This window comes from Muntiacus reevesi, chromosome 22, assembly GCF_963930625.1.
Source record: "Muntiacus reevesi chromosome 22, mMunRee1.1, whole genome shotgun sequence".
Lineage (NCBI taxonomy): Eukaryota > Metazoa > Chordata > Mammalia > Artiodactyla > Cervidae > Muntiacus > Muntiacus reevesi.
The window spans coordinates 13,789,833-13,804,920 of NC_089270.1; the positions used below are offsets into that span (position 1 = coordinate 13,789,833).

Here is a 15,088-nt window from a genome sequence, read left to right on the forward strand (position 1 = left end):
CAGCCGCTCTGACTGCAGTGAGCCCTGGGGGTGACGGTGGTTATTGGTCTGGCCCCGCTCTTTCCTTGGGCCTGGAACAGGGGTTCCTTCTTGGAACCCCTCAGCAGCTTTGTGGTCCTTGCTCCCTGGCTGTGCAGCAGTGGAGGGAGCATCCTGGCGGCTCCTCTCCACCCCTACTCTCATGCTCCTGACTTGGGGCTGAAGTCCGTTCCTGCCAGCCCCTCTTGTCCTCCGACAAGCAGCAAGGACCAGCATGGTGACTGTCCATCTGCTTGCTTCCCTGTGTTAAAGGACCTGCTAAGGGAGATGTGGATACCCCCTTTGAGGAAGTCCTAGAGAAGGCCAAGGCTGGGGACCCCAAGGCACAGACGGAGGTAAGGACCAGTATCCGTGCGGAGGCTCGGGCTGCACTGCCCTCAGCTTGGGGGGCCCGGGACAAGCTGGTGCTGAGCGTGCTAGTGGGCGTGGGTGCAGCGTGCCTGCACCTGCCACGCGCAGGCCCCCATTGGTGGTGTTTCCATGTTTGTGATGTGTTGCTTTCCTTCCCACCACCCTCCAGGGAGCATGTATGCGTTCACCTCTGTCCAACTCACTCCTGAACTTGGGCATCACCTCCTCTGATGCCAGCCCTGCCTCCCGCCTGTCCGCATGCCCCCACCCCCTCTCTCATCTCATCAGTGGGGGTTGGAGCCCCCACACCCTGCTCTGGCTGGGAGCAGCGGGCAGACAGGGTGAGGGAGCCCGAGGTTGCCTGGCTCTGGGCAGGGGCAAGGCAGGACGTGGACTGGGGCTCGGGCGCTGCACATGGAGGCCGCCGCAGCGTGTGGTGTGACCAGATCCCGCTTGCAGGTGGGGAAGCACTACCTGCAGCTGGCCGGCGACGGGGACGAAGAGCTCAATAACTGCACCGCCGTGGACTGGCTGACCCTTGCCGCCAAGCAGGGCCGGCGCGAGGCCGTCAAGCTTCTCCGCCGATGCCTGGCGGACAGAAGAGGTAGGTGGCGAGGCTTGGAGGGACCCACGAGGGATGCTGCACTACTCTGCTAAATTAACAACCGAAATAGCAACAGGGAAACCTGGTTCTGGCGACGCTGTTAGAAAATGAGTGTGGTTTCTGTTGTACTCGTGGCTTTGTCGTGTAGATGATGTTGGAGTATAACATGGGATATGTAGGAACAAAGCCATTTTCATCCTCTTTAACTGGTGGTGGGGTCTACAAAGAGATATACCATCTGGGTCCTCATCCAAATTGAGGAGTAGACCGTGGAGCCAAGTTGGAGGGCGTGACAGGCCTGAGGTTGGAATGGCACTTGCTGAACTGACTTTCCATCTAGTCTGGGCGGAGCAGCTGGGGACTGGGGGCCAGTGAAGGGCCCGCCCAGGCTAGCACACGCTGCCAGGACGGGCGTGGGAGTTGGGGGGCAGTGATGTGCAGCCTGGCCACTTGTGGACAGTTACTGTGTTATCCTGCCCAAGGGAAGTGGTTCATTCCTGGTTTCAGGGAAAAGTGCTTCCAGAAGGTTCAAACCTCAGAAGGAAGGTGAAAGTGTGTGTGTCATAAAGGGGCCCTTTTTTATCCTGCTCAGATTGCAGAAGTGTTTACGGTATTATAGAAAACTTGAACTATATAGAAAACATAAAGATAGAAGTTATTTTTAAAAATTATCTTGAAACCCAGAGAGAAGTGCTCCGTAGTTTACTGTTTTTCCTTCTGGTTTTGTATTGGAATTTTTTTTTTAAACATTAGGGTTGTCATATAGATATATATAAAACAAAATTTATATTCATTTTATGTACATATGTATTTATTATGTATGTATATATATAAGATATATAGAGGAATGATATTTATTAACATCATTTATTATTGTATAGAGTCTCCTTTCTCTGGACATTAGGCTGATGTCTTTAGTCACTTAGAACGGTCATGTTCTGCTGGCCAGTTTCTTACCAAGCTGGCCTCCCCTGCTCCAGGGCAGGTGGGATGGTCTTGCACTGGCCAATCGAGTCAGTGTGGGCCCCAGAGTTCACTGTTGGGGCCAGTGGTCTTCCCAGAGGCCCTGAGGGGGCCAGGGCAGGTCTGAGGACTGGCCGGCGTGTGAGGGAGGGGGCCTGTCCTGGCCTGCACCCTCCACCTTCTCACACTGAACGCTTCCTGATCACACAAGAAACGTGGGCTCCGGTGAAAGGTTAGGGAGATGCTCCAGAGAAGAAAAAGAATATCAGTCCTCTGCCCCCAGTCTCACCGTCCCCTGGGGCGGGGTGGGGGCCGGGCTGATGTCCCTGGCAGTCCCCGTGCAGGGGGAAAGGCAGTCGCTAAACAGCCCATGAAACCTGCTCCCCGTCTTTCCGTGGGCGAGCCTTGCCTCTTGGGAAAGGGCCGTCTATGCGGAGACACTGCTCCCGGCTGCCCTTGGAGGGTCTGATGCTGTGAATGTAGGGGTGCCCCCCGTCTTGCAGCCTGGCTGCTCACTGCAGTGAGACTGACCAGGGTTTGAGACCAGCTCCATCTCTCTGACTCTGTGGCCTTGGCACCAAGTCCAGGCCACCGCCCCTGGGTGCCTCAGTTTCTCCATCTGTGAGATGGGAAGAGCAGCACCCCACCAGAGGGGTCCTTGTGAGGGGGAGACTGGGAGGCTGGAGTGAGCCAGGAAGGTGGGGAGGCCTTGCCCGGCGCCGGCCCTCTGTGGCCACTCGGCGAGCGTCTGCTGAAAGGCCGGGCCAAGCCTCCCACCCTCGGGGACTCAGGCCAGACAGGGCCGGACGTTTATTTCCACCGTGGTGACGAAGATGCCTGCAAAGTCACTCGTGGGAATCGCTTCCCAAGCCCCTTCAGGTGGGGCTGGCCAGGGCTGGCCGGGGCTGGGGCATCCCTGCCAGCTTCTGGGCGGGCGGGCGGCCCCAGGCCTCTGACGCCTCCCTCTCTCAGGCATCACCTCTGAGAACGAGCAGGAGGTGAGGCAGCTCTCCTCTGAGACCGACCTGGAGCGGGCCGTGCGCAAGGCGGCCCTCGTCATGTACTGGAAGCTCAACCCCAAGAAGAAGAAGCAGGTGGCTGTGGCGGAGCTGCTGGAGAACGTGGGGCAGGTCAACGAGCACGGTACGCGGTCTGCCCGTGGGGCCTCCCGGGCTTCGGTGCCGCGATCCTGGGGGCGCCTCTGTGGGAGCTGGCTTGGGGGTCGCCAGGGAGCTTCTCGTGGGGACCTCGCAGGTGTCCTGTAAGGCTCCGGAGCGTCCTTCCTGGGTGTCCTGTTTCTGGAGCCCCTCAGGGCCCCCCCCAGCTCTGGTTCTGTGACTCAATCCATCCCTAGGGTTCTCTCGCCTGCTGCCCACGGGCAGAGCTGCAGGGCTTGGCGTGTCCAGGGTGTCCTCCTCCTCCCGAAGGGGACAGGGAGTGGGGGAGGGTGAGAGGTGCGGACAGCGACCTGGATCCCCGAATCCCCGAGAGCCTCTCCAGGGCTGGCCCCATCGCCAGTCTCGTCGGTGCCGCCACCTCCTAACCCGGCTTTCCGAGCAGGGCAGGGGCAGCCAGGACAGAGGGACCAGGAGAATGGGCATCCCTGACTGGGTGTGGTCTCTCCATTTCCGGGGTCGGGGCTGACTTTTGTCTCCTCGTAACCTTGAGAAGCACCTGCCCAGGGCTCCACCCAGCTGGCTCCTGCCCCAAGGGGGAGATGCTGGCGGGTGGGACTGGGGCCACCTGCCGACGCATCAGAGAAGATGGGTGGGCGGCACCTCTGCCCCTTCTCCGGGCAGGACTCTTGTCTGATCTCTGATCCTCTGGGGCCTGACCGAGGCGGCCGTGAGGCCTGGGGCTCCAGTGGCAGGACCCCCAGGAGGCATGCCGCCCCTCATGGAGCCCCGGTGACCGTGCAGGGCCACGGCCCCGCCCCATTCCTGCTGCCCCCCTCACCCCGCTGGGCTCACCTGGGCTGCTGTGGCCCCTCTCGGTCACAGCGCCCCCTCCACGCGTGTTGTCTCGCCCTGTGGCCCAGCCCCTACCTGACCCGACCCTGCAAAGGCCGCCTGGAGCCTGTCATGGGGAGAGCCTGGTGAACGCCTGCTGGGTGTGGGTGTTGGCGGGGAGGGTGTCGATACCTCAGTCCTGGCTCGGTGTTCACCCACTGAACTGACTTCTGCACCAGGGCCGGGGACACAGGAAGGCCTGCCCAGTGGCCCTGGGGAGCTTGGTCTCTTCCAGGGGAAGATCACACCAAGGGACAATGCCAGCAAAGGTGTCCAGGGGCAGGCTGCCTGATCAGAGAGAGTGCTGCGTCCAGGGCTCGGGGTGTGCCCAGCGGGGCCCGAGTCACCTTGTGATGGAGGTTGAGCAGTGGTGGTCCCAAGGCCTGGCCCTTGCACAGCCCTCCAGGGCTGCATGGAGGACACTGACAAGTTTCTAGGGGGTTTGCATGGGATGGGGCTTCCCTTATAGCTCAGTTGGTAAAGAATCCGCCTGCAAGGCAGGAGACCCCGGTTCAATTCCTGGGTTGGGAAGATCCGCTGGAGAAGGAATAGGCTACCCACTCCAGTATTCTTGGGCTTCCCTTGTGGCTCAGCTGGTAAAGAATCCTCCTGCAATATGGGAGACCTGGGTTCGATCCTTGGGTTGGGAAGATTCCCTGGAGAAGCGAAAGGCTACCCACTCCAGTATTTTGGCCTGGAGAATTCCATGAAGTGTATAGTCTGTGGGGTCACAAAGAGTTGGACACGACTGAGTGACTTTCACTCACTCACTGCAGGGGATGGGGCAGTCAGCCGGCCTTGACTCTAGCCTGCTTTGTCCCTGCAGATGGCGGGGTGCAGCCTGGGCCCGTCCCCAAGTCCCTGCAGAAGCAGAGACGGGTGCTGGAGCGCTTGGTCAGCAGTGAATGTGAGTACGGCCGCCAGTCCTGTGCTAGCGACACCTTTGGCTATTCTGTCACCCCCACCGCCCTGGGCATCATGTCTGTGCCCCCCATCAGTCCAGGCCTGGCCCCCAGGGTCTCAGAGGCTGATGGATCTTCCATCCAGCCCCTTTGGGGCTGTTGGTTGGGTGTCGGTGTTCTGAGCTCTGGGATTTGGACCCCACCCACTGGGAGCATACACTGGAGGGACGAGAGGGCAGTATAACTGTCCCTGATGGAGAAAGATGCTGGGGGCTGTGATGGCTGGGGGTGGGGAGGTGGGTAGCCTGCAAAGGGCAAGGAGGTGGATGCTCCAAGCTGAGTGAGCGAACCTCATTGGCAAAGGCTCTGGGGGCACCCAGCTGGGAGTGGGGGCTGCCCCCAGCATGGGCCGTGGGGAGGTGGGGGTGTCAGGCTGAACTTGGGCGTGGGGGGTAATGAAAGTTTGAGCACATGCCTGGCACATAGTAGGCCCTTGGAGGATGCGTGTTGGCTGGAGGGGCTGGTAGGTGGCTGGGCTGCAGGGGTCAGGGCCGAGGGGGCAAGGGGGTCAGAGCAGCACGGGTGGAAAATGTTCTGAAGAAGGGTTAGCATGGAGCCTGGCTCAGGCAGCCCCCCAGGACTTGAAGGGTGAGGGGTTGGGAAAGGGACGCTTCAGGGGAGGGACGGCGGGGTCCCCAAGGCCAGAAGGCCTCGGCAGGCCTGCCTGCTTCTCTCTCCTCTCATCGTCCGGGCCCGAGAGGGGTCGCCCGTCTCCGGCCTGACCCTGGTGCAGCTGCTGCCCGCCGCATGCCCATCTCCACGGGGTGGCGGTGCTCGCGGTCTCGCCAACCCCACGTGTATCCTCTCCTGTGCTTCAGCCAAGAGCTACATAGCCCTGGACGACTTCGTGGAGATCACCAAGAAGTATGCCAAGGGCATCATCCCTGCCGACCTGTTCCTGCAGGACGACGATGACGACGAGGTGGCGGGCAAGAGTCCCGAGGACTTACCCCTGCGCCTGAAGGTGAGTCCTGGACCCGGGCCACCTGCCCGCCTGGGTGCCCCCCGGGAAGCTGTAGGTGGGAGACCTCGCCCAGCAGGGAACCTCACGGGCTGTGTCACTTGTCCTGGGGTGACCTGTGCCCCCAGGTCATCCACGTAACTGCATAAGGACGCGTCCTCGTGAAAGGAAGCCTCCCTTATATGCCCAGGATCTGGAGCCAGGGGTCCTGATGGGGTCGGGTGGGCCCAGTGGTTGCTAGACGTGCATAGGCACCTTCGCATCTTTCCCTGCAAAACGCCGTGTGGGGAGCAGGGTGCCATACCCTGGAGACCGCCTTTCACCTAGGTGCCATCCTTTGGAAAGATTGTCCACTTATGGCCCAGAGGGGAGGTCGGTTCCTTGAAGGTGCCTCCCAGCAAAAGCAAAGTGCGGTCTTGTGTTCAGGAGGGCCCCGTGGTGGTGCCTGTTTATCTGGATCTGCAGGGGTTCTGGGAGCGAGCGGGTGTGGAGAGGGTGGCAGGGGAGGTGACCGAGGGCGACCTGAAGGTGGGTGGGGGTGGGAGGGAGCTCGTGTTTGCTCGCCTCCCGCCAGCGAGCAGCCGTGATGACAAAGGATGAGCGCGGCACGTCCAGATCTGTGCCGACAGCCAGGAGTGGCCGCTCGTGCCCCTGGAGTCACAGCTTCTGTTTTCCTGGCCACGTGGTTTGTGACTAAGGGGGCAGATATAAGCCTTGGTGAAGTGTGACCATGCCCCCCGCTTCGCTGGTTCCCCCAAGTTCAGCTCAGGGGGTTGAATTCATCATCTGTATCTCCCTTTGGTGACAGCACTAGGATTTTCAGAAGTCTGGCCGCCTGGCCCCAGACAGGTCCATCCCCACGAGTGGCCAAGGGGACCCGGCCAGCACAGGGTGCCTCTGAGCAGACAAAGCATCACAGAGCCCCTGGCGTTGGTCCCCCAAGAGTCTGTAGGGTTCTGTGCTTCCCCAGCTCCTGGGCCCGTGTGTGACCTGCCCAAAGTGTGGTTGGAGTGGGCTGCGGGTGTGTGAGCAGGGTTGGGGCCGGTGATGGGAAGTGTGCTGGTGTGTCCCCATCCCAGACACGTTCTCAGCGTAAGCCCCGTGCTAGGGGCTGAATATGGAGGCTCAGAAAGCTGTCCTCGCGGGTGGGGAGGCCGCCTTGGGAGCAAGTTCTTAGACAAGTTCCAGCCCAGAGGGTAGGTGTGAAGGCCACGCTCCGGACCAGCAAGCTTCCTGAGAGCCCCTGAGGGCAGGTAGGGTGTCGAGGTGAAGGTTCTGAGATGCAGGGTCAGGACGGCCTAGGAGCTCGACCAGGAAGTCACTGCTCTTATTGAGGGCCCACCCGGGGGCAGGCCTGGGCTAAGTGTGTTCCAAATGCCATTGGATTTCTTACTAACATGAGAGAGGAAAGGTGGAGCGTTTGCCATGGTTCTTGGCTAAAGAGGAGGTGTTTCCCAAATGCCAGTGAGGGTTAAAGGTGAACGGGTGCATGAGGGAAGACCTGTGGGCCAGGCGGTCCCGGCCTGGACATCCTAGTTTGTGTTTTCCTGGCATAATTACTAATAATGCCCACTTTCGAAAACATCTCAGTTTGGACAGCAAGTTATGTCACGTTCCTTACGGGTGACAAGCTTAGTGCTGTAAGATATCTGAAACTCCTTTTTGTGAAAAAGAGATTTAAAGTATCCTGACAAGAAATAAGGGTTGTTTTTTGTTTTTTTGTTTTTTTACATTTTTTGCAATTGCTGTCAGAGCCCTTCGATTGCTTTACAATTTATCTCATTCAAAGTGTTTTGAACCTGATGGCTCAGTGGTAAAGAATCTGCCTGCCAATGCAGAAGACACAAGTTTAATCTTCTGATCCGGGAAGATCCCACATGCTGTGGAGCAACTTAACCCGCAAATCCAATTACTGAAGCTTGTTCACTTAAAAGCCTGTGTTTCACAACAAGAGAGGCCACTGCAATGAGAAACCCACGAACTGCAATGAAGAGTAGCCCCTGCTGTCTGCAACTAGAGAAAAAAACCCTCGCAGAAACAAAAGACACAACTCAGCCAAAAAAAAAAAAAGTGTTTTGGAAAAGAGAGAATGAATCGGAGCAGAAATGAATCTCCTGGAACTCAAAGCTGTCCCAGCCTTTATTAACCACCCTCCGGGAACAGAGAAGGGCACGTGCCTGGGGAGGGCCCGGCACCCCCAGTGGAAAGTGCCAGACACCCCTCTGCAAGCTGACGTGACCCCCAGGGACGTTCCAGGCTCCAGGCTTCTTCAGCCTTTGTGACAGATGAAACCTTCTTAAAGATGGATTCAGAAATGCCTTAAAATCATAACAGTGTTTGCATCACATTATTGAAAGTCCAGCACGTGGACGTTGGCTCAGGTCTGTGCAGGGTCTCAATGAACCAGCTTGGACTCTCCGGGCGAGCGCTGGCCTCCTTGGTTGGCTGCCCAGGGCGGTACCGGTCTCTCACGTCAGCCAAGCGTGTCCGGGGTGACGGCTGCTGGTAACCGCAGCCCCTGCTCAGGGTGCCCTCTCCTGTCCTGTCGTGAACGACTCTCTGCTCGTTTTTTAAAAACTTCTTTCCTGCTCGAAGTAGAGTTCACTTTAATTTGCTTGGACTGCCTCTACCAAAAAGGTTTCTAGTCTCACAAATTGGTGCGGCCCCAAGTAGTAAGGCTTGGGTGGAAGCGACAGGGGACAGAACGGGGACCTTAAAAGGAGAGCTTTGGTCACGGCGGCCACGGGGCTCACTGTGTTGGCAGAGGCCAGCACTGTTGGACGTCAGGTTCTAGAAGCTTCGTTGTCTTTCAGATGCTCTCTCAACCATGTGATTGTGTGGTCTCAATAGGCAAAAAATAAATAAATAAATAATGTGAATGGTTTTGAGCTTTAGGAAGGAGTTTCAGATTAATTTTAAGGTGCCAGCTAACTGGGGTGCCTCCAGGCCAGCTCCCCCAAAGCTGCCCAGCACCGACTGTACAGACAGAGAACAGGTGAGAACAGGAGCTCTGGGTGCCTCTTGGCTGTCTGGTTAGCGCGGCCCCGTCCACAGGGATCAGCCGAGCAGACAGCGGCTGACGCGTGCACAGGCTCTTTCCGTTGCTGGTGTCTTAGCTGGTGTGTCTGGTTTCTGGCCGAAGGCGCTCCTCCTGGAGAGCTGAAGCAGGTTCTTTTTGATTTGCTGTCTGGCAAGTGTCAGATGTGTGGGTGATACCACTCTAATGGCAGAAAGTGAAAATAAACTAAAGAGCCTCTTGATGAAGGTGGAAGAGGAGAGAGTTAAAAAGCCGACTTGAAACTCAGCATTTAAAAAACATGGGATCATGGCACTCGGTCCCATCACTTCGTGGCAAATAGAAGGGGAAAAATTGGAAGGAGTGACAGGTTTTATTTCTTGGGCTTCAAAATCACTGAGGATGGTGACTGCAGCCATGAAATTAAAAGACACTTGCTCCTTGGAAAGAAAGCTATGACAATCCTTGACAGCGTATTAAAAAGCAGAGACATCACTTTGCTGACAAAGGTCTGGATAGTCAAATCTATGGTTTTTCCAGTAGTCATGTGTGGGTGTGAGAGTTGGATCATAAAGAAGGCTGAGAGGTGAAGAATTGATGCTTTCAAATTGTGGTGTTGGAGAAGACTCTTGAGAGCCCCTTGGACTGCAAGGAGATCAAACCAGTCAATCCTATAGGAAATCAACCCTGAATATTCATAGGAAGGACTGTTGCTGAAGCTCTAATACTTTGACTGCCTGATGTGAAGAGCTGACTCATTGGAAAAGACCTTGATGCTGGGAAAGACAGGGCAAAAGGAGAAGGGGATGACAGAGGACAAGATGGTTGGATGGCATCACTGAATCAATGGACATGAATTTGAGCAAATTCCAAGAGATAGTGGAGGTCAGGGGAACCTGGTGTGCTGCAGTCCATGGGGTTGCTGGCATCTTAAAAGTCAGGGGGGACCTGACTTAGCAACTGACCAACAACAAGTGTCAGAAGTCCCCACCAAGGCTGACTTTATGGTATCCAAAGTTCCTTGATACCCCCTCCAGACAGGGTGAGCACTGGGTCTCCTCCTGGGAAAGCTGGTCCCAGTGAGCTGGGGGAGCCCTGAGCTGGTTTGTTGGTTTCATCATTTTCTTGCTTGTTCTGAAACAGAGGTTAAGTGAACTGTCAGTTAAATGAGAAGGAATGCAGCTCTTTGAACATATACAAGTGGGGTTTCCCAGGTGGCTCAGTTGTAAAAGAACCCGTCTGCCAATGCAAGAGACTCAAGAGATACTGATTCGATCCCTGGGTCAGGAAGATCCCCTGGAGCAACCCCATCCAGTGTTCTTGCCTAGAGAATCCCATGGACAGAGGAGCCTGGCGGGCTATATAGTCCATGGGTTTGCATAGTCAGACACAGCTGAGCATGCATGCACTCCCCCATGTGGGTGTCTACAGAAGTGCACACACACATGTTGTTAAACACTCCTGCTTTCCCTGTAAGCCCAGGTCCCTCTTATCTGGAAAACTCACTCTGCCAGCTCCTCCTGGGTGTCCTGGTCATCCAGAGTTGACACCCCAGGCTCTTGGGCAGATGACGGCCACACCCATGTTGCCCCTCAGTTGTGCTCACCCAGGATCCCAGCTCCTCCTCTGCCCTTGTGTTCACAGGGCAGGAGCGTATCCCCAGGACATAGATGGAGGTGGTGCCGCCCACCTCCCCCGGCTACTGACCAGGCTTCCATCACATTGCCCCTCAAATGGGCTGTGGGCTCAGCTGGGCTTCCCTGTCCCCACGTGGGTGTTCCTCACAAGGACCGCCCCTCTTCAGTGTGGTCCATGCCCCTCTTCAGTGTGGGCCACGCCCCTCTTCAGTGTGGGCCACGCCCCTCTTCAGTGTGGGCCATGCCCCTGACCTCCTTGCGTGAGCCCTAGCACAGTCATGGACACGTTCTCTTCTCAGCTCCTTCAGCTTCTCTCCCGTCTCCCCAGGACCCTGGTGGAGCCGAGAGCCTCAGGGATTCTGTATAGAGGACCAGGCAGGTGTGGGGGCCACCCTGGATGGCAGGATCATCTCTGCCTCCAGCCCGAGGCTGGTCCTCCCCTCGCCTCCCTGCCAGCCCCTCATTCCTCTTCTCTTATGGGAAAGGACGAGGGTTCCCGCTGCCCTTTGCTCTGTGTACAGTCTGGGGGTGGGTGGGTGGGACGCAAGGCAGGGAGCAGGGCTCCCCCAGGGGCTGTGTGTCTGTTCTGAGCACACGGGTGTGCAGGGGTGGGTGGTGCAGGCGGCGGGTGTCGGGGCTCCTGCTGCAGTGAAAATGTCGCATCAGCCCTGTTACAGCTGAATCATTTCCATTCACATGGTGCAAACTCTCCTTTCTGGAGTCCCCGCTCCTGGGACGGGCAGGGCCCAGGGTAGGCTGGTAAAGCTGCACTTCCTCTCCCCCTTGGTGGATCACCCCCCACCCCCACCCTGATCCACCAGAGGCAGAGGCTTGGGAGGTAAAGTCCTCATCACAGGGGTGGCTGAGATGCAAGTAGCCTGGTCCTCTGTTGTCTTTGCAAGTGTGAGGCCCCATGGGGACAGAAGAGGAGGCCAGGTAGGCTCCTTGAAGCACCCAAGATCTTGGAGAGGAGACTGGCACTCATGAGCCTGGAGACCTTTGTGGACAGTCAGGGGTCAGGGATGGGCAGCAGATAGAGGGCAGACCCTGCAGGACTGGGTAGAATCGAGGGCAGGTTTGTGGGGACCACGTGGAGCATCACCACCTAAAGAGAGAGCTACAGGTGGAAGGACTTTGCAGACCAAGGAGGGACCAAGACCGAGGAGGGACCAGCCATTGGTTGAAACATTGGGTGTGTTCACTTGGCCCAGGGCCAGGCCCGGGTTTCGGGGAGAATGGAAGGGCTAACAGGGAGCAGTGACGCGGCGCAGAGTGGTCCGGGTTCTAACGCCCCTCCTTCGCCTCCACCCCTCCTCCCAGGTGGTCAAGTACCCCTTGCACGTCATCATGGAGCTCAAGGAGTACCTGATTGACCTGGCGTCCCGGGCGGGCGTGCACTGGCTGTCCACCCTCGTGCCCACCCACCACATCAACGCCCTGGTCTTCTTCTTCATCATCAGCAACCTCACCATCGACTTCTTCGCCTTCTTTGTGCCCCTGGTCATCTTCTACCTGTCCTTCGTCTCCATGGTCATCTGCACCCTGAAGGTTTTCCAGGACAGCAAGGCCTGGGAGAGCTTCCGCGCGCTCACCAGCCTGCTCCTGCGCTTCGAGCCCAACCTGGACGTGGAGCAGGCCGAGGGGAACTTCAGCTGGAACCACCTGGAGCCCTACGTCCACTTCCTGCTGTCCGTCTTCTTCGTCATCTTCTCCTTCCCCATCACCAGCAAGGACTACATGCCCTGCTCGGAGCTGGCCGTCGTGTCGGTCTTCTTCACGGTCACCAGCTACATGAGCCTGAGCACCTCGGCCGAGCCCTTCACCAGGAGAGCCCTGCTGACCGAGGTGGCGGCCGGCCTGCTCTCCCTGCTGCCCACCGTGCCCGTCGACTGGCGCTACCTGAAGCTCCTGGGCCAGACCTTCTTCACGGTGCCCGTGGGCCACTTGGTCGTGCTGAACGTGAGCGTGCCCTGCCTCTTGTACGTCTACCTGCTCTATCTGTTCCTCCGCATGGCCCAGCTGAGGAACTTCAAAGGCACCTACTGCTACCTGGTCCCTTACCTGGTCTGCTTCATGTGGTGCGAGCTGTCGGTGGTCCTCCTGCTCGAGTCCACCGGCCTGGGGCTGGTGCGGGCCTCCGTGGGCTACTTCCTCTTCCTCTTCGCTCTCCCCATCCTGGTGTTCGGCCTGGCGCTGATGGGCGTGGTGCAGCTGGCCCGCTGGTTCGTGTCCCTGGAGCTCACCAAGATCGCCGTCACCCTGGTGCTCTGCAGCGGCCCCCTGCTGGTCCGCTGGTGGACCAAGGCCAACTTCTCGGTGGTGGGGATGGTCAAGTCCCTGACGCGGAGCTCCGTCGTCAAGCTCATCCTGGTGTGGCTCACGGCCATCGTGCTCTTCTGCTGGTTCTACCTGTACCGCTCGGAGGGCATGAAGGTCTACAACTCCACGCTGACCTGGCCGCAGTACGGCTTCCTGTGCGGGCCGCGGGCCTGGAAGGAGACCAACATGGCCCGCACCCAGATCCTCTGCAGCCACCTGGAGGGCCACCGGGTCACGTGGACCGGCCGCTTCAAGTACGTGCGCGTGACCGAGATCGACAACAGCGCCGAGTCGGCCGTCCACGTGCTGCCGCTCTTCCTGGGCGACTGGCTGCGCTGCCTCTACGGGGAGGCCTACCCGTCCTGTAGCCCCGGCAACGTCTCCACGGCCGAGGAGGAGCTCTGCCGCCTCAAGCTCCTGGCCAAGCACCCGTGCCACATGAAGAGGTTCGACCGCTACAAGTTCGAGATCACGGTGGGCATGCCCTACAGCAGCGCCAACGGCACGCGCGGGCCCGAGGAGGACGACGTCACCAAGGACATCGTGCTGCGGGCCAGCAGCGAGTTCAAGGACGTGCTCCTTCACCTGCGCCAGGGCAGCGTCATCGAGTTCAGCACCGTCCTGGAGGGCCGCCTGGGCAGCAAGTGGCCCGTCTTCGAGCTCAAGGCCATCAGCTGCCTCAACTGCATGGCGCAGCTGGCGCCCGCCCGGCGGCACGTGAAGGTCGAGCGGGACTGGCGAAGCGCCGCGCATGGGGCCGTCAAGTTCGCCTTCGACTTCTTCTTCTTCCCCTTCCTGTCGGCGGCCTGAGGACGCGTCCCCTGTAGGAGCAGCAGTTGGGCGTGGCTGCCCGGACCTCCCCCGTGTGCACCCCCCCACCCCCAGCTGGATGGCGCAACACTCATCTGTGTGTGTATGTGTGTGTGTGTGTGTGCGTGTGCAAACACAGGGCTTCGGAGACCCTCAGTCGCTCGCAGTCAGCTCACACCTCCGCGAACGGGCTGACCGCTGTAGCTCTGTTCACCCTGAGCGCCCGGCGTGGTTGGAAATTGCATGCACAGCCTCCACCCGTAGCCCCAACTTCTCCGCGTGCAGCTGGTGTGTCAGCCAGACTAGGATCCCGGCGCCCGGAAAGCACTTTACAGACACTTGTCCCTCCCGCACCGCCTCCACGCACGCCCCCAGCCAGCCCTAGCCCCGCCCCCAGCCCCTCACTTACTTCCGTTTGAGTTTATTTGAGGAACCAGTAGTGCTGCAGTGTAAACTTGATAGCCTTTCTTATTTATTTGATCGCTGCTAAGCCTTGACAGCTGTTCTCCGAGCCCGGGGGCCTGCGGAGCTGCTCTGTCACGTGGCCGGGGCCCTGCCTGTTTCTGAGATGGAGGCCACGTGGGCAGAAGCCCTGAGCTCTGCATGTCTCAGCCTGCGTGCCGCGAGGCTCTCCTGTCTGGTGGGTAGAGGGTGAGTTTTTCAGGGTCTTGCCTGAATCAACAGGGACCATCCCTGGGTAGATGCAGGTTTGATCCCTGGGCCAGGAAGACCCCCTGGAGAAGGAAATGGCTTCGCACTCCAGTATTCTTGCCTGGAGTATCCCATGGACAGAGAACCGAGGTGGGCTACAGTCCATGGGTTCGAAAAGAGTTGGAAATCATGGAATCTGGATTGCGAACCCTTTCCAGTGCTCAGAAAAGCTAGACCGTGTTCAGAGCCAGAAAGCAGAAAGTCAAGGTCCCAAAGCAGCTGAAATAAAAACCTTTGATGAAATTTGCTGTCCTTTAAATCTTTTTTTTTTCTTTAAGCTCATGCTAGAGAATCAACACGTGTCTACACTTACACTGAATTACACAGAAGTACAGTTTGAGTTACAAAGAGCGGAATTCTCAATAAGCAGCCCCAGCCCCACTGGGCCAGGGACCCCACCACCCAGCTGTCCACTCAGGCCTTACTAGGTGTGAAATGCACATGGTTACAATGATTTAAGAAACTCAAAACACTGCTGAGAGGGTTCATACATGGTTGTTCGTGACTCAGTAGCTGCCGCCTTGTTCAGGAGTGTATATCCTGTGTTCAGAGATGAATAATGATAATCCCATAGCATTATCGTCAGAACTTGAGCCATGTGGGCGGGGGTAGCGGCTAGAGCAGCTCGGGGTCCCTCAGAAACCTTAGCGCCCTGGGTGGGGGTGCCTGTCTGTCCAGGTCCCTTGGGCAGGAGGACGTGTCCGCC

The 15,088-nt window shown here is 58.2% G+C and overlaps 1 protein-coding gene across 2 annotated transcripts in view; it reads left to right on the plus strand.

Annotated features, from left to right (window-relative positions):
• The window catches only part of WFS1 (wolframin ER transmembrane glycoprotein), a 50,234-nt gene extending 35,609 nt beyond the window's left edge, over positions 1-14,625 (plus strand). For both annotated transcript variants that reach the window (XM_065914476.1, XM_065914475.1), the window contains exons 3-8: positions 292-374; positions 850-994; positions 2,930-3,100; positions 4,793-4,873; positions 5,747-5,892; positions 11,863-14,625. In XM_065914476.1, the coding sequence (XP_065770548.1) occupies positions 292-374; positions 850-994; positions 2,930-3,100; positions 4,793-4,873; positions 5,747-5,892; positions 11,863-13,671 (2,435 nt within the window). In that variant the 3' untranslated portion in view covers positions 13,672-14,625. The remainder of the gene's footprint in view (positions 1-291; positions 375-849; positions 995-2,929; positions 3,101-4,792; positions 4,874-5,746; positions 5,893-11,862) is intronic.
• Positions 14,626-15,088: the final 463 nt, after the last annotated feature.